Source organism: Mastigoproctus giganteus, chromosome 4 (assembly GCF_048544385.1).
Source record: "Mastigoproctus giganteus isolate SK-2022 chromosome 4, ASM4854438v1, whole genome shotgun sequence".
Lineage (NCBI taxonomy): Eukaryota > Metazoa > Arthropoda > Arachnida > Uropygi > Thelyphonidae > Mastigoproctus > Mastigoproctus giganteus.
This window is the reverse complement of record NC_143578.1, coordinates 197,113,263-197,134,408: the sequence shown is the minus strand read 5'-3', so window position 1 is coordinate 197,134,408 and position 21,146 is coordinate 197,113,263. Positions and strand designations below refer to the sequence as shown.

General features: G+C 37.2%; 2 protein-coding genes across 5 annotated transcripts in view; both read left to right on the top strand.

Annotated features, from left to right (window-relative positions):
- LOC150087310 (cytosolic phospholipase A2-like) overlaps positions 1-17,954 on the top strand; it is a 228,467-nt gene extending 210,513 nt beyond the window's left edge. For 3 of the 4 annotated variants that reach the window (XM_090371978.1, XM_090371975.1, XM_090371976.1), the window contains one exon: positions 17,830-17,954. In XM_090371978.1, coding sequence (XP_090228104.1) covers positions 17,830-17,860 — 31 coding nt within the window. In that variant the 3' untranslated portion in view covers positions 17,861-17,954. The remainder of the gene's footprint in view (positions 1-17,829) is intronic. The other variant, XR_016546878.1, reaches the window with a different exon arrangement.
- Positions 17,955-17,969: 15 nt separating this feature from the next.
- Positions 17,970-21,146, top strand: part of LOC150087309 (cytosolic phospholipase A2-like) — a 218,438-nt gene continuing 215,261 nt past the window's right edge. Inside the window, exons 1-2 of the mRNA XM_090371974.1 lie at positions 17,970-18,053; positions 18,796-18,871. The gene's annotated coding sequence lies outside the window, so the exon portion shown is untranslated. The remainder of the gene's footprint in view (positions 18,054-18,795; positions 18,872-21,146) is intronic.

Below are 21,146 nucleotides of genomic sequence, written 5' to 3'. Positions count from 1 at the left end.
AGATGGGCTGAGAAGTGGCAACCGAAGTTTAACATTGACAAATGCAAAGCACTGCATATGGGTAGCAGTAACCCAAGAGAAATGTTCTAACTGTGTGGGACTACACTCAGGGAGGTGGAGAATGAAAAAGACCTGGGGGTAATTGTGCAGTCAGATAAGAAGTTCTCTCAGTAGTGCAGACGGACTACCAGAGCAGGTCATGGAGTTTTGTCAGTGATATATAGGAGTTTTGCTAGCAGAGACAAAGAGCTGATTATCTCTTTGTATGAGGCAAAGGTCAGGCCATGCCTTGAGTACTGTGTATAGGTCACATTAGGGGTAAAGGGAAGGGTTATTGCTTCCGTAAAGGCGACTACGATGGACTGAGACAGTATTTAAATTCTATACAGTGGGACCAACTGATGATGTTACCAACAGCAAATTCAAAATGGGAAGCATTCAAAGAACTTATCTTGGAAGCTACTAGGCTTTACATACCAACTAAGAAATATTGTTCAAGGTTTAGGCCAAAATGGATGTCAGATGAACTAATGAGGCATATGGCAGAGAAGAAAAATGCATGGGATACTTATAAATTAACACATGACACAGAAGCCTATGATAGATACAAGTTGATATGCAACCAAGTTACAAAGGATGTTAGGCAGGCGAAGGCAGATTACGAGAAATCCTTGGCAAGGGATGCAAAGAAAAACAGCAAAGAGTTCTTTACTTATGTAAACTCTAGAAGGAAGGGGATGAATCAGATTGGTCCACTTGATATTGATGGGTCAACTGTTGATGATCCTGCTCAGGTAGCTAACAAACTAAATGAATATTTTGCATCGACATTCACACATGAGGAGTTATTCAGCAAGGGGAATGCCAGAGGTGTATTCAACTCTAGTAGTAAGCTACAGAATCTTGAAATAATTGGGAGTAAAGTGGAGGAGAAACTGTTGAAGATAAACACAAGAAAGGCACCCGGGGTGGATGGGATCTATCCAGTTATATTAAAGGAGGCAGCAAAGGAAGTAAGCAAACCCTTAGCCATAATTATGAGAGCTTCCTTGGACTCAGGGGAGGTAACCATAGACTGGAAATGTGCAAATGTGACCCCAATTCACAAAGGAGGATCAAAGGCTGACACAAGTAATTATAGACCTGTGAGCTTAACTTCTGTTCCAGGAAAATTAATGGAGGCACTGGTTAAAGAAGCACTGCAGGATCATTTAGACAAGACTTCAGTTATAGCTCAGACACAGCATGGATTTGTTAAGGGGAAGTCTTGCCTGACCAACTTGATTGGATACTATGATGCAGTCACAAAAGAACTGGATGCAGGGAATAACTTTGATATTATATACTTGGATCTTAGTAAGGCTTTTGATACTGTTGCACATGGAAGACTGCTACACAAATTGGAGCAGTGTGACATTGGAGGCAAATTGCTGCTATGGATAAAGGGGTGGTTAAGGGGGAGAAGACAGAGAGTGGTAATCAATGGACACTGCTCATCGTGGACTAATGTTATTAGTGGAGTCCCTCAGGGCTCAGTGTTGGGTCCATTATTGTTTTCTGTATTTATAAATGATATTGATGATGGTATATCAAGCTATCAAGCTTAATGTCCAAGTTTGCAGATGATACAAAGGTTGGCAAGGACACTACTGACACTATGCTGCTGCAACAGGATCTGGAAAGGTTGAGCAGATGGGCTTGAGAGGTGGCAAATGAAGTTTAACATTGACAAATGTAAAGTACTACACATGGGAAACAGCAACCCCAGAGCAACGTATCAACTCTGTGTTACTACACTGACAGTCGTAGAGAATGAAAGGTACTTGGGGGTGGTTGTGCAGGCAGATATGAAGTTCTCTGAGCAGTGCAGACGGGCTGCAAGAGTAGCTCATGGAGTATTGTCAATGATATACAGGAATTTTTCCAGCAGGGATAAGGAGGTGATTATTCCATTGTATAAGGCAATGGTCAGGCCACACCTAGAGTATTGTATACAGGTCTGGAGGCCTCATTTCAAGAAGGATGTAGAGCTGCTGGAACGAGTACAGAGAAGGGCAACAAGATTAGTGAATGGAACAAAGGGGTGCTCTTATGAAGAAAGGCTTGAGTTTTGCAAATTACAGTGTCTGGAGACTAGGCACCAGCGAGGTGATCTGATAGAGGTGTATAAAGCCTTGAATGGTTTAAGCATGCTCAATGCTGATGGGATTCTTCCTCTAGCTCAGAAAAATCACCTGAGAGGGCATAAATTCAAATTGAGGAAAGACAGATGTAGGATAGACGTGCGGAAATTCGCCTTTAGCCAGCGGGTGGTTGGTTGGTGGAACAGACTTCCATCCCTTGTGGTGGAGGTTGATAGCCTAAATAAGTTTAAGGCTCAGCTGAACAGGTATTTTGAACAAACAGAGGGGTGAAGTGGAAGTGGGTTTTTTTTTTTTTTTTTGGCTGATGCTGCATAAGCTTGCTTTCTTGCATCAAATGCCTCTACTAATGCTAATGCTAAGGTCTGGAGGCCTCATTTTAGGAAGGATGTAGAGTTGCTGGAACGAGTACACAGAAGGGTAACAAGTTTGGTGAGAGGAACAAAGAGTGTGCTCACGAAGAAAGGCTTAAGTTCTGCAAGTTGCAGCATCTGGAGACCTGGCACCTTCGAGGTGATCTTATCGAGGTGTATAAAACCTTGAAAGGTTTGAGCAGGCTCAATGCTGATGGGTTACTTCCGCTTGATCAAATTAAGTACCTTGAGGGGGCATAGATTCAAATTGAGGAAAGACGGTTGTAGAATAGATGTGCAGAAGTTTTCCTTCAGCCAGTTCGTAATTGATTGCTGGAACAGACTTCCATCTGTTGTTGTGGAAGTTGATAGCTTAAATAAATTTAAGGCTGAACTAGACACATTTGTAGTGACTGGATGGGCGAAATGGGAAGGTGGTTTTTTTTTTTTTTTTGGCTGATGTTGTATAAGCTTGCTTTCTTGCATCATATGCCTCAACTAATACTAATATGTCCTATTGAAAAATAGATTCTCTCTTTTGAGTGTACCAAGTGTTATCGACAGGGGGAAAAAGTGCTTGATCACAGTATATTATTTTTTGGAAAAAACATACTTTCTTCCATCAATATGTGTACTGCATCTATATTTCTTTTTATTGCTGCTCAGAATATGAAATGCAGGATCGTAGCAGCATGTGGGTTCTTGATGGTGAATTTTTTCAGCTTGTGTGGTAATGAAAAAAATAATTTTTCCTTCGAAATTTTATGATTACGTCCAGTGCATACCAAGGAAATATCAAAATATTTTGTAACAATACAAATTTCAAAAAACAAACCGTTATTCAAAGTGCATGTTTTTTTTAATTTTGCACAGAACATATGACTATTGCAAACTTTGTTTGAGACCAGTTTTTAAACTTCATAATGCAACTATCAACATAAATATTTTCTTTAAATTTTGTTAGAAGATCAAATGTATATCCAGAAAACATGTGGTGCTAATATTGTTTCCCAAAAACAATTACAATAACAAAACTTAACTTCTTTTTTTTTTTTTTTTTTTAATTTTTTTCAATTAATATCCAATAAATTAATTTCCTTCAATTTTTGTATATAGATGCAATACACATTGCAGAAAGAAAGGATGGGTCTTTTTTGTTTTTCAAAAACAATTCATTGTAATTGTTTGGGTACTTGTGCCAAGGAACAGTTCACAGGGTTTTTTTTTTTTTTTGTTTGTTTACTTTATTCCTGATAAAGCAGCTCACCTTATGGAGTGAACAAAGCTACAACTTACACTTGCTGCAATATTTGCTACTGTAAGCAGGCAGCACACACATGGGAGATTCAAACTAATGCGGAAGCATGTTCAATTAGCAAGGTAACATTTATTTATTTTCCTTGGAAACAATTAAAACAGGCTAATCTGAACAGTTTGTGCATAGGCATATTATGTATTTAAACACTATTGTAAGGTATTGAAGATCCTTTTACCATGTTGCTCCCAAAAAAGAAGCGCTGTCTATATTTGCAAGCTTGCAGATGATATAAAGATTAAAAAGATTATTTAACATTGGGATTTATTTCTTCTGTCCTGGAAACAAATTAGTACCACTATTTCTTTTGTGAGAAAACCTTTCGGAACAATGCTATAAAACCATCACAGATGAAGACCACCTGGAAAGGATGCATCCTGGTGCAAAAGCCTAAGGATTTTGAATATTTCAGATGTCGTAAAGATAAATTTATAAAATATCCTACAATGACTTTGGAATAATTTTTGAAAGCTTCAGTTTCTAGAAATGTTGATGTCGAATTGGAAACCTCTTATGTATTAGTCTTAATTGCAAAAGTAGGGTACCCTCACACAATTGGATAACAATTGATGTGCTTTCATGAAAATGGATCTGGATCCAATAGTAAAGAACATTCTGTTGTGTAACCATACAGTTCGATGTCACAGTGATGAAATGGCTGAAGATATCCAAAAAACTGTAGTTTCTGAATTTCAGACAACCAAATTTACAGTTGGATGAGGGAACATTTGGAACTTTAAGCATCCTTATGGCATATGTGCATTATTACAGCCCAAGAAAAAGGACAATAACAGAAGAATTTCTTTTGTCTGAAGGATTAAAGATGTATACAACAAGAGAAATGATTTTTTGATCTGTAATAGTACCACAAATGAGGTCAGGGAAGCTAAGGCTGCGTATGAGAAAGCTTTAGTTTAAAAAAAAGCAAACAATGGGAACAAGGAATTTTTTGTGTATGTGAACTTATAAAATTGATGAAGAAAAAAGCAAATCAGATTGGACTCTTGGGCACTTGGGGTGGGAAAGTCTTAGATAACCCATCTGATGTTGCTGATGAATTAAATAGTTGCCTTGCATTGGTCTTGACTGACAAAAGACCCTTCATGCTGAGAAGAGGCCGATTTCATATGGCTGAGCCATATGAAACTAAGGATGTTGTAATTACAGGTGATTGTTTATTAGAAAAACTTTTGAGTATAAAGGCAAATAAGGCTCCTGGATTTGATGGCATATACCCTGTAGTTTTTGAGGGAGAGCATGAGAGAGTGAATTGAACCATTGAGGTTAATTATGAGGGCATCTTTGGACTCTAGGGAGATTCCTTGATTGAGGTTAATTATGAGGGCATCCTTGGACTCTAGGGAGATTCCTTTGGGTTGGAGAAGTGCCAATGTACTGTCAATACATAAAAGCTGTTCTAGGAGTTGGTAACTACAGGCCGGTTAGTCTGACTTCAGTTGTAGGAAAAATCTTAGAGGTAGTGATTAAGTGTGCAATTCAGGGACATTTAGATAGATATGGCATTCTGAACAACACACATGGCTTTGTTAAGGGTAAATAATGCTTAAATAACTTAATAACCTATTTTGACACAGTTACTCATGAGCTGGATTTAAGAAACAATTTTGATGTAGTTTATTTGGATTTTAGCAAAGTATTTGACTCTGTCCATCATGAGAAGTTGTTGTATAAGCTAAAACAGGTTGAGATTATTGGTAAGATTCTAAGATGGGTTGCTGGGTGGCTGCAGAGCAGAAGGCAGAGAGTTGTGATTAATGGATATCATTATCATTATTAGGCATTCTTCAGATTGGTGCAATGTCAGCAGTGGGGTCCCTTAATGACAAGTTCTTGGACCATTGTTGTTTCTCATTTTCATAAATGACATTGATGAAGGGTAGAAGGGATGATATCAAAATTTGCAGATAATGTAAAGATTGGCAGAGCTGTTAATGATTGGTGCCAAGCAGCACTCCTTCAGGATGACTTGAACAGACTTCAAACATGGTCAGAGTAGTGGCAGCTATGTTTTAATGTTGCTAAATTACAATTGGGAAATAGCAACCTACAAATAAATTATGCACCTGTGGGGGTGAATTAAAAACAGTGGAGGGGGAAAGGGATCTGCGAGTTACAATAGGGGCAGGATTAAGTTTTCTGAACAAGCTGCCAGGAAAGCCATGGTGTCCTATCAATGATTTATCAAATGTTATCCTTTAGAGATAGATAGGTCATAATCCCACTGTATACAACAATTGTAAGACCACATTTGGAATACTGTGTTCAAGTATGGAGACCTCATCTGAAAAAAGACAAGATTCTTGAAAGGGTCCAAAGATAGGCAACTCGAATGGTGAGATCGGCTGAAGGATGACCTTATGAGGAAAGATTGATTATTTCGACTACAGAGGTTGGCAACTAGGCACCTGAGAGTAGTGCCGGATTAAGGCATGGGCTAGTAGGGCCGTTGCCTGGGGAGCCAATCTTTTAGGGGTGCCAAAAACAAAATGATGAGGCAAGAATATATATATATATATATATATCCTTAGTAAGAGGATGTCGAAAACCCTTTCTGCCCAGGGCATGAAAATACCTTGGTCCAGCTCTGCCTGAGAGGTAACCTGATTGAGGTTTATAAGGCAATGAGAGGGATTAGTAAAATGAATGAAGATGGAATTCTCACTGTTCTAAAGAAATGCAGAACTAGAGGTCATAAATTCAAATTACAGAGTTTGATGTTTAGATTAGATTGTAACAAGTTTTTTTTAGCCAACGAGTCATTGATAGCTGGAACAGGTTGGCCTCGCAGGTAGTTGAGGCTGACAGTTTGAATAAATTCAGAGATCACATGTGTGAGGAGTGAAGCATATAATTTGTGTTTTCTTATATACTTGATTGTATTTTTGTTTTATTTTTTGCCAGTGCAGCAAAAGCCTGTGGCTTCCTTGCACTATATGATGAATACTGTTACTATTACACTATAATAAAATCAGACTGTGATGTATTTTTATATTTGACACTAGTTTTGCTGAATATTTCACGGCTATCTTTTATTTACTAATATTTCTATATGCATGGCATCAGTCTAAACAATGTTCAGGCCGCCAGTTTCTGACATTTAATTTAAAAAATTGCTTGTTTATTAATGAAATTCGTTAACCGTCTTGAGAAATGAATCTGTCTTCCAAATTTTGTGGGCCCCTTTCAATCTGGTTCCCTAATGCCACTGCATTTCTTTATTACCATTGGCACGTTATGCCACTGGTAATAAAGAAACTTTCATATTTCCTTAAGTAATATACAGTGGTGCTCAAAAAATTGATCACTTGCAAAATTCACCGAATTTCTGTGAAATTTGGAAACTATATGTATTTTGTAATAGCATTACTCTATTGCATCATCAGAATGGCCAACCATCCTGATATGGCCAGAACTGTCCTGATTTAGAACTTTAAGTCCTGCTTCTCGATAATACCATAATTTGTGCTGATAAGAGAGAAAAAATCTTAATTTATTTATTTTACGTATTTTTAATTAATTCTTATTGGAATCTAACAGATGTGTTAAAAATTAATTCTAATAACAAGAGAAAAATGAGAAAGTCTGAAGGCATTTTGTTTGTCACTGAGTAATGAAGAAAATAAAATGCATGTTGATAAAAAAATGGGTGCAATATTTCTCAAAATTTTCGCAGGCAAATAATTTATCTCAAATTGTAAGCTCCATATTAAGCATTCCACATACATTCAAATGCTTCACCAGAAAGAGTTTTCAGCTTAATGAAAACTGCTTGGCAGAAAGAGAGAAACTGAATTTTATTAGAAAATTTAGAAGCCAAACTTATGGTGAAAGAAAACTATAACATGTCCTGTTCAGAATTTAAAAAACTTTAAAATCTTCAGAGGAGAAGAAATTTTAAAACTAGTGAAATCTAAAGAAAAATATATAAAGTAAAAGCAGTCTTCTATGCTAATTTTAAAATAACTGTTATAAATAATATTTTAGTTTATATAGGACAAATACATATTAACAACAATCATATAACAAATAAATACTATGATTGATTGATTGATAAAAAAATGTATTTTAATTGTAATTTTATATTTTTCTTTTACTTTTTGAAGGAAAAAATGCTATACTACACATTTCGTTTCAAGTTGTCCCACTTACCTTCAAAATATGGCCATCCTGTGCAGCATCCATCTCTAACAAGCTGTTTTAGATGTCACATGCCATACATGGTTGCATCACCATAACAGCAGTATAAATACAGTATATATGCCATGAGTCCAGTATTCTGTGCTATTGCAATAGCTAAGTTTTTGCAATTAATACCATGTAGGAAAAGTGTGGGTGCTGTGTCAAACATAGAGGTCATTCTACACATGGAATAGCTAAAGGATTCACAGTAATCAGACAGCAAATTTATTACAAAAATTATCAGAAACTGGCAGTCTAAACAGAAAGAAAGAAAGGTAGTAGACATCCAAGAATATCTTCTGAGCACAGGACAGGTTTCTGGACCATCTGTATGTCCGGAACTGAAGATCCACATTGACAGATCTCAAAACAGCACAGGAGGATACAGGAGTAAAGCAAGTACTGCTACAGTACGTAGATACCTTTTCTCATCGGCATTAGTAGCAAATCACCCAAAAAAAAAAAAAAAAACAATGAAACATTCTGAATCTCAGATGATATGGGGCAGTATTTCACATAGAGGAGTGGCCATCTTGGTATTTGTGAAGGGTACAGTGAATGCTAGGTGTACAAGGACATTCTTGAGACAAAATTACTTCACACGTTTAGAAATCACTCTGAGTATATTGCCAATTGCATGTTTCAGGATTTATTTTGCTTCACATCATAAAGCTAGACCCATAAGTACTTCTTCATAAAATTAGGAAAAGTTTTAAATTTATGACACGTAGCACTCTTACTTAAATATAATTTATTTTGCTGTCTTTACTGTCCACAAATGCAAAAATGGTTGAAGGATTAATCGATTCGCACAATAACAGTACAGACCTCAATACAATTGAAAATTTTTGGAACAAAAGGGTTTGTTTCAGTAATACAAAAGAAACCAAAAACACTTAGAGAGCTTCAGGAGACATTGATCTGTGTTTGGTATCATGACATTTCCCAATAATACATTCAGAACCTTATCCATTTGATCCCACAACGATGTGCAGCAGTCATCAAAGCAAGGGGTGGGCCAACAAAATGTCAGTATGCATTTTGTTTTTTGGTTATATAGCTGCCTGTCATACTAATATGAGCAACACAATGAAAATAAATCACTTAATTTTTTAATAGAATTTTTGTTATTATATGAACCATAAATAACATACTGTTATTTTGGAGAAAAATATTTATTTCATTGTATATTTACCCATAAGACAAAAAATATACATTTTTCTGTGCAATTAATTAGCTGCCAGTATAAGGAGAAACAACCTAAAAAATTAGGCAATGCAGTTTTTTTGAGCACTATTGTATGTATTTGTAATATAAATATACAAAAATAAATAATTTTTATATAATAAATTATATTTATTTTCAACAGGAGTTCTAATGATATCCCTGAGTTTGTTGTGACTCAGCTAGGTACTCCAGTAGTACTCCAGTTATCAGTGTGACAAACTAAATTTCTCTGCAAATTTATTTCTAAACCGTCTCCATTATAAAAAATACTGATCTAAATCATAATTCGAAAGATGTGGTAAGGCCATTTTGGATAAGGATATAGCATATTACATTTAGCTTGTATCCAAATATCTAGCTTCATTTTTTTGCCTACATCAGTTACAATGATGTGAACAAGTTATTCATTCAATGTGAATTTCAAAAAGTTCAAAAGTAGGAGATTTGCCTCTCATCTAAATGGTAATATTGCCAAAACCATTGAGTGCAACTTCAATCCATTGATACTTCCACTTCTTTTATGTTCTAATACATCTGTTGTATTTTCTTCTCAGAATAAAACTGACTTAGCATTAACATTAGTAGAGGCATATGATGCAAGAAAGCAAGCTTATACAGCATCAGCCAAAAAAAACCCTCCCATTTTACCCATTCATTCACTCCAAATGCTTGTCTAGTTCTGCCTTGAATGTATTTAAGCTGTCAACTTTTACAACAGATGTAAGTTTGTTTAAGCAATCAACCACCCGCTGACTAAAAGCAAATTTACGCACATCTATCCTACATCTGTCTTTTCTCAATTCGAATTTGTGTACTCTCGGGTGATTAATCTGGGCAAGAGGAAGAATCCCATCAGCATTGAGCTAGATCAAACCATTCCAGGCATTATACACCTCAATCAGATCACTTCGCAGGTGCCTAATCTCCAGACACATAATTGTTATTTTATATTGTACTTAATACGTAGTCTTATATTTATAGTTATGCTGGTTATTTTTATTTTAATTTAGATAAACAGTTTTTGTAGATATACATAATACTTAATATACGTAAAACCGTTATTTCCTCCGAATCTTGCTGCCATTGTTTTTGTATATAGTGGTAGGGAATTCAAATTTTTAGTTGAGGTAGTTAGGTAGCTCTAACGTGTAATTTATAGAGTAATACGCTTCATTGTTTCTATTAGATGGCATAGTATTGACATTTAATTAATTTAATTTATTGATTTTATTGATTTAAAGTATCATGCCCCAAACTAGAGCAGCAAAGCAACGGGCACAAAGTGGCAGGAGTGCTGTGACTCGGATTTGTGTACTCTCGGGTGAGTACACAAATCCAGGGGAGAACTGAGGGGGGCGATTCTCCAACGCATCAGAGCCTAAAAAAATGTGCGACTTGTGAAATGTTTGCCGAACTCTCTGTAACGGAACATGATATTGCCATAGGGGATGTCTTTGTGTGTGTGCGCACGCGATGTAAGGAGTGTAAGGAAATCAGGTGACAACTCAGCGTTGTTATGGGCCTATATGAGAGTTTGAAGGACAGGGTGGATGCCCTCGAAAGATCTAAATTGAGGGGCCCATCAAGCTCTCAGGTGCCCACATCAACACCAGAGCTTGCACTTGGTCATCATGCAACACAGCGGCAACCCCCAAAGCAGAATGCGCTGGTCCCACAGGAACTAGTAGTTGTTGGTGACTCTATTGTCAGGGAAACGGGAAACATGGTTTGTAAAAAGGATAGGTGGAACAGGACCAGGGTATGTCTGCCAGTGGCAAAGGCTGATGATGTTGTAGAGTGGATATCATCTTTTAAGGGCACAAAAGGTGATATAGTTGTACACGTTGGCACTAATGATATTAGGAGTAGGAGACCGGCAGAATTACTTAACAAGTACAGGTCACTGTTGAACAAAAGCCGAGAATTAGGGTTGAATTTGAAAGTGTCTGCAATTCTGCCCAGACACGAAAGAAGGGAGTATATGATGAGAGCCTTGTCAATCAATTCAGCCCTGGAAAGAATGTGCAAGGCTCAAGGGGTAGAATTTTTTTCAGCCTGGACTGTACTTGTTAACAGGAGAGACTGCTTCTATAGGGATGGGATACACTTAAATAGAAACGGTGCAAGAATATTTGCTGATGCTATCGAGGCAGTATTAGGTGGGTCGGAATACTGATAGCTTGGGGGTATAAAAGGACTAATAGTTTAACAGTAGCCATAGGCAGAGGTGAAGGTGATTCTTGCACAACTTCTATTAGAATAAGTAGCGACCTGGAGCGTGGGGTGTTGGGGGTTTCAGGGACGGATGGCAGTCATCCTGAAATAGGTGGGTATATGGGATATGTTAGGGTAACTAGGAACGGAGTAGGAGCATGTATGCTTGTATGTATACCAATGCTAGAAGTATAGTAAATAAATTTGATGAATTTGAAGTGTTGGTCAGGACATCAAAGGCGGATATTGTTGGGATAGCAGAGACGTGGTGTCACACAGATATAAGGAATGCTGAACAGGAATTTGGGGAGTACAATGTGTGTACAGAAAGGGAGGAGGTGTTATGCTGTTAATTAAGAAAAACATAAAATCAAAAGAAGTGCATCCAGTTGATATAGATGAACAGTGCACTGTTGAGTCAGTTTGGTGTGACATAAGCACTGTGAAAGCAAAAATAACAGTAGGAGTGTGTCATAGGCCTAATAACTCGAATGAGTACAATGAACAATTGTACAGAGAAATAGAGTGGGCTAGTAAATTGGAATGTCTTATAATGGGGGATTTTAACTTCCCAGATATTGACTGGAACTTGTGAGTTGGTCACTCACACACTAGTCAGACTTTTGTGGATTTATTGGATGATTGTTTTCTGCAGCAGCATGTTCGAGAGGCAACCAGAGAAAGTTATACTCTTGATCTGGTTATCAGCAGTGATCATTCGTGAGTACAGTGTAAAGTGTAAAGGTGAGTACAGTGGTCTCCGAGAGTTTTTAAATTCTGTACAGTGGGATCAACTGACGATGTTATCAACAGTAAATTCTAAGTGGGAAGCATTCAAGGAATTAATCGTGGATGCTACTAAAAGTTTCATACCTATTAAGAAATATTGTTCAAGGTTTGGGCCTAAATGGTTATCTAATGAACTAATGAGACTCGTGACAGAGAAGAAAAATGCATGGGATGCATATAAATTTATCAAGCAACTCAGAAGCCTATGGCAGATATAAGCTAGTCTGTAATCAGGTCACAAAGGAGGTTAGGCAGGCGAACGCAGATTACGAGAAATCCTTGGCAAAAGATGCTAAGAAAAACAGCAAGGATTTCTTTTCTTATATAAACTCTAAAAGGAAGGGGATGAATCTGATTGGTCCACTTGACATCGATGGTTCGACTGTTGATGATCCTGCTCAGATAGCAAACAAACTGAATGAGTATTTTGCATCTACATTCACACATGAGGAATTATTAAGGTTTGAAAATGGCAGAAGGTTATCAAATTGTAGCAGTATACTTAATGATTTTGTAATAACTGAAAGCAAAGTGGAGCAGAAATTGTTGAAGTTAAACATAAGAAAAGCACCTGGGGTGGAGGGGATATATCCAGTTATATTAAAGGAGGTGGCAAAGCAACTAAGCAAAAACCTTAGCCATAATTATGAGAGCATCCTTGGATTCAGGGGAGGTCCTCACGGACTGGAGATGTGCAAATGTATCTCCAATTCACAAAGGGGGATCGAAGGGTGACACGGGTAATTAGAGACCAGTTAGTTTAACTTCTGTTCCGGGTAAAATAATGGAGTCACTGGTTAAAGATGCAGTGCAGGATCATCTAGACAAGACTGCAGCAATAATTCAGCATGGGTTTGTTAAGGGAACGTCTTGTCTGACAAACTTGATAGGATATTATGATGTAGTTACAAATGAACTGGATGCAAAAAATAATTTTGATATCATATATTTGGATTTCAGGAAAGCTTTTGACACTGTTGTGCATGGAAGACTATTGTACAAATTGGAGCAGAATGGTCTTAAGGGTAAGTTGCTACAATGGATAAAAGGATGGTTAAGTGGGAGAAGACAGAGGGTGGTAATCAATGGGTGCTGCTCTTCGTGGACTAATGTTATTAGTGGAGTCCCACAAGGTTCGGTGTTAGGTCCACTGTTGTTTTGTATATTTATCAATGATATTGATGAAGGTATATCAGGCTTAATGTCGAAGTTTGCAGATGATACAAAGGTTGGCAGGGTTGTTAATGACAGTAATGGCAGTGTGCTACTGCAACAGGATCTAGATAATTTGGGCAGATGAGCTAAGAAGTGGCAACTGAAGTTTAACCTTGACAAATGCAAAGTACTGCATATGGGTAGAAGTAACCCCAGAGAAACGTACCAACTTTGTGGTACTACCCTTAAGGTGGTAGAAAATGAAAAAGACCTGGGAGTAATTGTGCAGTCAGATATGAAGTTTTTTGAGCAATGCAGACAGGCTGCCAGGGCAGGTCATGGGGTTTTGTCAATGATATATAGGAATTTTGCTAGCAGGGAGAAGGAGGTGATTGTCCCTCTGTATAAGGCAATGGTCAGGCCACTCCTTGAGTACTGCGTACAGGTCTGGAGGCCTCATTTTAGGAAGGATGTAGATTTACTTGAGCGTGTACAGAGAAGGGCAACAAGTTTGGTGAGGGGAATGAAGGAACCTCTTACCAAGAGAGGCTTAAATTCTGCGAATTGCAGTGGCTGGAGACTAGGCACCTGCACGGTGATCTGATTGAGGTATTATTATTATTATTATTATTAGCCATATGGTGCAAGGAAGCCTGAGGCTTATGCTGCACCAGCCAAAAAAAAATTTCTTGAGTTACCCTGTGTGTGTGTGTGTGTGTGTGTGTGTGTGTGTGTGTGTGTGTGTGTGTGTGTGTGTGTGTGTGTGTGTGTGTGTGTGTGTGTGTGTGTGAGAGAGAGAGAGAGAGAGAGAGAGAAGTAGAAGGAAATCACCAAGAAAGAGTAGAATGATGATATCCAGCTGAGGACCCTGGGTGTGCCAAGCCCATACTCACCAGATGTGAGCCCCTGGGGTAGATATATAAGGCCTTGAATGGTTGAGCACGCTGAATTCTGATGGGATCCTTCCACTTGTTCAGATTACGAACCTAAGGGGGCATAAATTCAAATTAAGAAAAGCAGATGTAGAATAGATGTGCGGAAATTTGTCTTTAGCCAGCGGGTGGTTAATTGCTGGAACAAACTTCCATCTGTCGTTGTGGAAGTTGACAGGTTAAATAAATTTAAGGAGGAACTGGACAAGCATTTGGAAGGATTGGTGTGATTTTTTTTTTTTTTTTTTGGCCGATACTGCATAAGCTCATACACTTGCTTTCTTGCATCACATGCCACTGCTACTAGTACTACTACTTTTCATTTTCTAGCACCCTCAGTGTAGTAGGCATTTTATGGTATTTTATATATTTTTTTATATTTTACCACACAGTTGATACGTTACTCTGGAGTTACTGCTACCCATATGCAGTACTTTACATTTGTCAATGTTAAACTTCATTTGCCACCTCTCAGCCCATCTGCTCAACTTTTCGCCATCCTGTTGCATTCTGTCATTAGTGTAATTAACAGCCCTGCCATCCTTCGTATCATCTGAAAACTTAAGACATTAAGCCTGATATACCTTCATCAATATCATTAATAAATACAGAAAACAACAATGCACCCAATGCTGAACCCTGGGGGACTCCACTAATAACGTTAATCCCCATAGACCAGTATCCATTGATTACCACTGTCTGTCTTGTCCCACTCAACCATCCCTTTATCCATAATAGCAATTTGCCTCCAATGTTACACTGCTCCAATTTGTGCAGCAGTCTTCCATGTGCAACAGTATCCAAAGCCGTTCTAAGATTCAAATATATGACATCAAAATTATTCTTTACATCCAATTCCTTTGTTACCACATTATAGTATCCAATCAAATTGGTCAGACAACGCTTCCCCTTAACAAATCCATGCTGTTTCCAAACTATAACTGAAGTCTTGTCTAGATGATTCTGCAGTGCGTCTTTGACCAGTGCCGCCATTAATTTCCCCAGAACGGAAGTTAAAATAACAGGTCTGTAATTATTTGTGTCACTCTTTATTCCTCCTTTGTGAATTGGGGTCACATTTGCACAACTCCAGTCCATGGGTACCTCCCCTGGGTCCAAAGAAGCTCTCATAATTATGGCTAAGGGTTTGCTTACTTCCTTTGCTGCCTCCTTTAATATAACTGGATAGATCCTATCCACCCCAGGTACCTTTCTTATGTTTATTTTCAAAAAATTCTGTTCCACTTTGCTCTCAGTTATTAGAAAATCATTTATCTCACTGCCAATTTAATACACCTCTGGCATTTCCCTCCTGAATAGCTCCTCATGTGTAAATGTATGCAAAATACTCATTCAGTTTGTTAGCTACCTGAGCAGGATCATCAACAGTAAACGATCAATATCATTTGGACCAATCTGATTCATCCCCTTCCTTCTAGAGTTTAATAAGTAAAGAACTCTTTGCTGTTTTTCTGTACATCCTTTGCCAAAGATTTCTCATAATCTACATTTGCCTATCCTCCTCTGTGACTTGATTACAGATCAGCTTATATCTGCCATAGGCTTCTGTGTCACCTGTTAATTTATATTTATCCCTTTCATTTTTTTCTTTGCTATATGTCTCATTAGTTCATCTGACATCCATTTAGGTCTTTGAATGCTTGCCATTTAGAATTTGCTGTTGGTATCATCATTAGTTGGTCCCATTGTATAGAATTTAAATAGTTTCCCAGACCACCGTAGTCAACCTTATGAAAGCAAAAACCCTTCTCTTTACCTCTGATGGTACTTACCTCTTTGAGTAAATTCCAAATTGAGCACACTGTGATCACTGCCAACTTGTGGTTCCTTTATCTGCAGATTCTTAATGCATGAAGAATCACTACTGATAATCAGATCAAGGGTATTACTCACTCTGGTTGCCTCCTGAACATGCTGCTGTAGAAAACAATCAATCAATTAATCCATAAAAGCCTTTCTAGTATGAGTGACCAATCCACAAGTTCCAGTCAATATCTAGGAAATTAAAATCCCCCATTACAAAACTATATGAATTACTGGCCCACTTTATTTCTCTGTATAGTTGTACATTATACTCATCTGAGTCATTAGGCCTATAACACACTCGTACTCTCAATTTTGCTTTCGCAGTGCTTATGTCACACCAAACTGACTCAAAACTGCACTGGACCAAGTCAACTCGCTGCACTTCCTTAGATTTTAAGTTTCTTTACTAATAGCATAACTCCTCCCCCCTTCATATCCTGTATATCCTTTCTGTACACGTTCTACTCCCCAAATTCCAATTCTGCATTCTTTATACCTGTGCGACACCACATCTCTGATATCCCAACAATATCTGCCTTTGTTGTTTTGACCAACACCCCAAATTCATCAGATTTAATTAGTTAACTCCTAGCATTGGTGTATATGCAAGTATATATACATCTGTTCTTATTCTTAGCTACCCTAACAGCCCATGTATTTACTTGTTCTGTAATGACTCCCAGCAGTCTCTGAAATCTCTTGCACCTTGTTTTCCAGGCTGCTGCTCATTCCAATAGAAGAGGGGCAAGAATCATTTTCTCTGCTGCCAGTGGCTACTGTTAATCTGTTAGTCTGTCTATTTCCCCCCCCCCCAAGCTAGTAGTTTTCCGACCCACCTAACACTGCCTCGATAGTATCAGCAAATATTCTTGCATCCTTTCTATTTAAGTGTATCCCATCCCTGTAGAAGCAATCTCTCCTGTTAACAAGCACAGTCCAGGCTGAGAAAAATTCTATCCCATGAGCCTTGTGCAATCTCTCCAAGGTTAGAATTGATTGACGTCTCTCTCTTTCTCTCTCTCTCTCTCATCATATACTCCCTCCTATTGTGTCTGAGCACAATTGCTGACACTTTCAAATTCAACCTAACGTGCAGCTATTTTTCAACATTGACCTGTACTTGTTAAGTAATGGTGCAGACATACTCTATCCAGTTATATTGAAGGAGGCAGCATTGGATGTAAGAAAACCCTTAGCCATAATTATGGGAGCATCCTTGGAGTCAGAAGAGGTATCCATGGACTAGAGATGTGCAAATGTATCCCCAGTTCACAAAGGGGATGCAAAGGATGACACAAATAATTATAGACCTATTAATTTGACTTCTGTTCCAGGGAAAATAATGGAGTCAATGGTTAAAGAAGCATTGCTTTCTTTGTATAATGTTGTGTAAACTTGCTCTCTCTCTCTCTCTCTCTCTCTCTCTCTCTCTCTCTCTCTCTCTCTCTCTTCTCCTCTCTCCTCTCTCTCTCTCTCTCTCTCTCTCTCTCTCTCTCTTCTACATATATAATCAACTGTTCTTGTGATTTGTTATTTCAGATTTTTTATTTAATATTTAAAATATTAATATATATTTTATTGAAGTGAAAAATGTTTTTTAAAATATTTTTGCCATTTTTATAACATTTACTAGCTATTCCTTCTTGTATTTATGGATATAATATTGTTAATAACAGGTATCTATCTACACTCTATTCTCAACCCTGAGTTCCCAGAAAAAAAGCATGAAGAACTGCAGGAAGAAATAAAACATAGCATAAGCTACAGTCCATTTTGGTTGCTTGCTCCCCGAAGCTTGTATCGCTACATAACAAGTATAAGGGAAAAATACAAAGCAGGACAGCCTGTTAGCTTTACAGACTTTTTTGGACATCTTCTTGGAGATACACTTCTTAAGGGAGTGAGTAATGATTGTTTTATGCACAACCCAAAATTAGTGAATAGTTAATTATTCAAGACATCTAACTCCATGCAGATAGATGTCCTGACTTAGTATTACTAGTGGCAAATATTCCAAAAATAAATTATTGTCTGACTGAAAACAAAATTTTGCACATCTGTTATCCAGCAATCCTTTTACAATTTAAATTTGTGTTCCATATATATATATTTGTCCTAGAAAGAGTAAAGATGCTATCAACATTTAGTTTATTCAGTCACTTTAAACACCCTTCAATCAGGTCTCCTCACAAATGCCTAGTTTCCAAGCACTTCAATTTGCAGAACTGAAGTCTTTTATGGTACAAGTAACTTTTGTGTCCTTTACTAATCTGGTTGCTCTTCTGCAGGAATTCGAAGAGGTTCATATTCTTTTTAAAATGAGAATTCGAAACCTGCCTAATAACATGGAGTAATTACCTAACCATTGCCTTCTAAAATAAGATAATCAATTCCTTGTTTCTTTTGGCAAAATTTATGTATTATCATTGAAAGAACCCCCTGAGCTGTTCTAGCAGCATGTCTGCACTGCTCCTGGATTACCCCTGGATCTCTTTCAATATCAGTCACCTTGAGTCTGGTACCAATTCATTGGTGTGTTATTCTGGGATCACTGCTGGGATCACTCGTTTGCAATACATGCCATGTATCTATGAATGCTAAACCTCAACTGCCATTTCAGAGCTCATCTCTCTAATTTCTAGGCTTGTTGCAGTAGTATGCCTTGATTCCTGTCTTTAACCAGCCTACCAACCTTCGTATCATCTCCAGACTTATATAGTAAGTTGATATATCTTCATTAATATCATTAATTAATTCTAAAAACAGTAAGGAACCCAGCACTGAACCCCAGGGAACATCATAATTCATAACTTTTGTCAAAGATTTGCTTACCTTTTTGCAATTTCTCTTCCACTTTCTTCTCAGTTGTTCCGATATGGCAAAATCGTTTATCCCCAGTAATAAATTTGTGTACTTCTGGTATTGCCATCCCTGAAAACTTGTGTGTGTGTGTGTGTGTGTGTGTGTGTGTGTGTGTGTGTGTGTGTGTGTGTGTGTGTGTGTGTGTGTGTGTGTGTGTGTGTGTGTGTGGATACCAAATAATTATAGTAAACCCCCGCTATTCACGGGGGTTACGTTCCTGAGAAATGTCGTGAATACTGAGTTATGGCTCCCATAGTAATAAAGGGGTTCCATTCCAAAGTATGAAATATATAAGAAAAACTAGTTTAAAATTTTGTCTATGTATGTATTATATGTACCTTCATAATATGACTATGTACATAGACAGTACATAGTGAAATGCAAGCATATGGCATCAAAATGAAAATAAGAAACAATTTAATATTAAATGTAATATTTATTAGAAATTTCAAACCAGCATCTTTGCTAGCTAAAAAACTTATCCTGCCAGTGCTATCACCAGTTTCGCTAAAGTGTTGATAAAGAAGTTTTGCCTTTTCAAGAATGATGAGTGAACTTAACGGAATTTTATTTTGAGTTCGGTCTTCTATCCACTGATTTAAAACTTTTTCCATTTTTTTGAATTTAACATCACGAGTTACAGAGCAAATTTTTGAAGCAATTAGCACGTTTTCACGGACACCACTGCGGATTTTTTCTTCCGATTTCTTGATTGATCGTACCATTGACTAATTGATTTTATAATATTTTTCCACTGAGGAGACACTTTCACCATTATAAATTTTATATAATAACTCAATTTTATTCGCTAATGTCATCACCTTCTTTGATCTTTTCACATTTCCCTTGTTATTCGTAGCCATATTTTTGTATAGGTTAGAAAGAACTTGTCTCCACAATAAAGTCACTTTCTTCCATTAACACGCTCGAAAAAGTGTGCTTTACACTGCAAAACGGTAGATTTATCACTTTTGTAAGCATATCAATTTATAAATTAATAAATTTATTCAATTTATAAGCATATAAATTAAAAGCAAACGATGAAACCTTGCATGACAAGTGCATAACACATACTGAACAAGGATTAGCAAGAAACATCTATACACGCGATTTTGTCACCCCTCTCCCCCCCACCCACTGAGCACTGTTTTGACCAGGAAAGATAATTTTAGCCACGCCCATGTTTTTTTATGGCGGAAAATGTTCAATGCGTTTTAAAATTCATATTTTTTAGGTTTCATTTCATATTAAATCAGCAACCATGAATACGCGAAACCGCAAATACAGATACCGCAAATAGCAGGGGTTTACTGTATTTAGTTTTTCAGCAACCTAAACATCAGTTATGCTGTCATAAATAGTTATGCCATTCATATCTAGTTATGCTATCATCGTCATCATCCTGTCTGTCGCTGATGGATTACACCACTCTGCATGATTTTCAATGTTTGTAAACTAATAGCTGTTTTTAATTCAGTTTTTTATGCTCATTTCAGAAATATTATTTTATTTTATTTTTTCTGTGAGTACTATTTTTTTTCACAAATCACTTATGTTGATGTCATGAGTTGTATTATTGAATATATTAAATTAGGAGTAAATGCTGGAAATTTATAAACTAAATCTTCACATGTTGGTAACACATTACCTTCATTCATTTGTTTCTTGACCTCGAGAGCTCCCTGCAGCAGTGTTTATCAGTGTGAGATCAGTTTATTTTTGAGGTTAGCATGTCAAATCTGTGCTGAAAAGTGAGTAAAATCTCTTCACTCAAGTGTATGAACAGTCCCAACTTATTTTGTTATATCTGTGGAATTTGTGTAGCCCTCAAGCAAAGACAAGATATTACAGAATTTGTAAAAAAATATGTGTATTGTGCCTTTCTTTTCTCTATGAATTGAATTGTTTTATTCAAAATCCAATATTTGCACTGCCTTTGCTTAATGCCCAGATTTTTTTAGCTGTACTTGTGTATACAAGGTATGGCAATAAAGTACCTAGACTGGTGCTACAAAAAGAAGACAAAGTTAAGGAGCTCGAAAATGTTTTTATTTTTATTCAAAGTAATCACTACTTGATTGAATTCACTTATTAAACTGTTCTAAAAGTTTCTGAATAGAGTCAGCAAAGG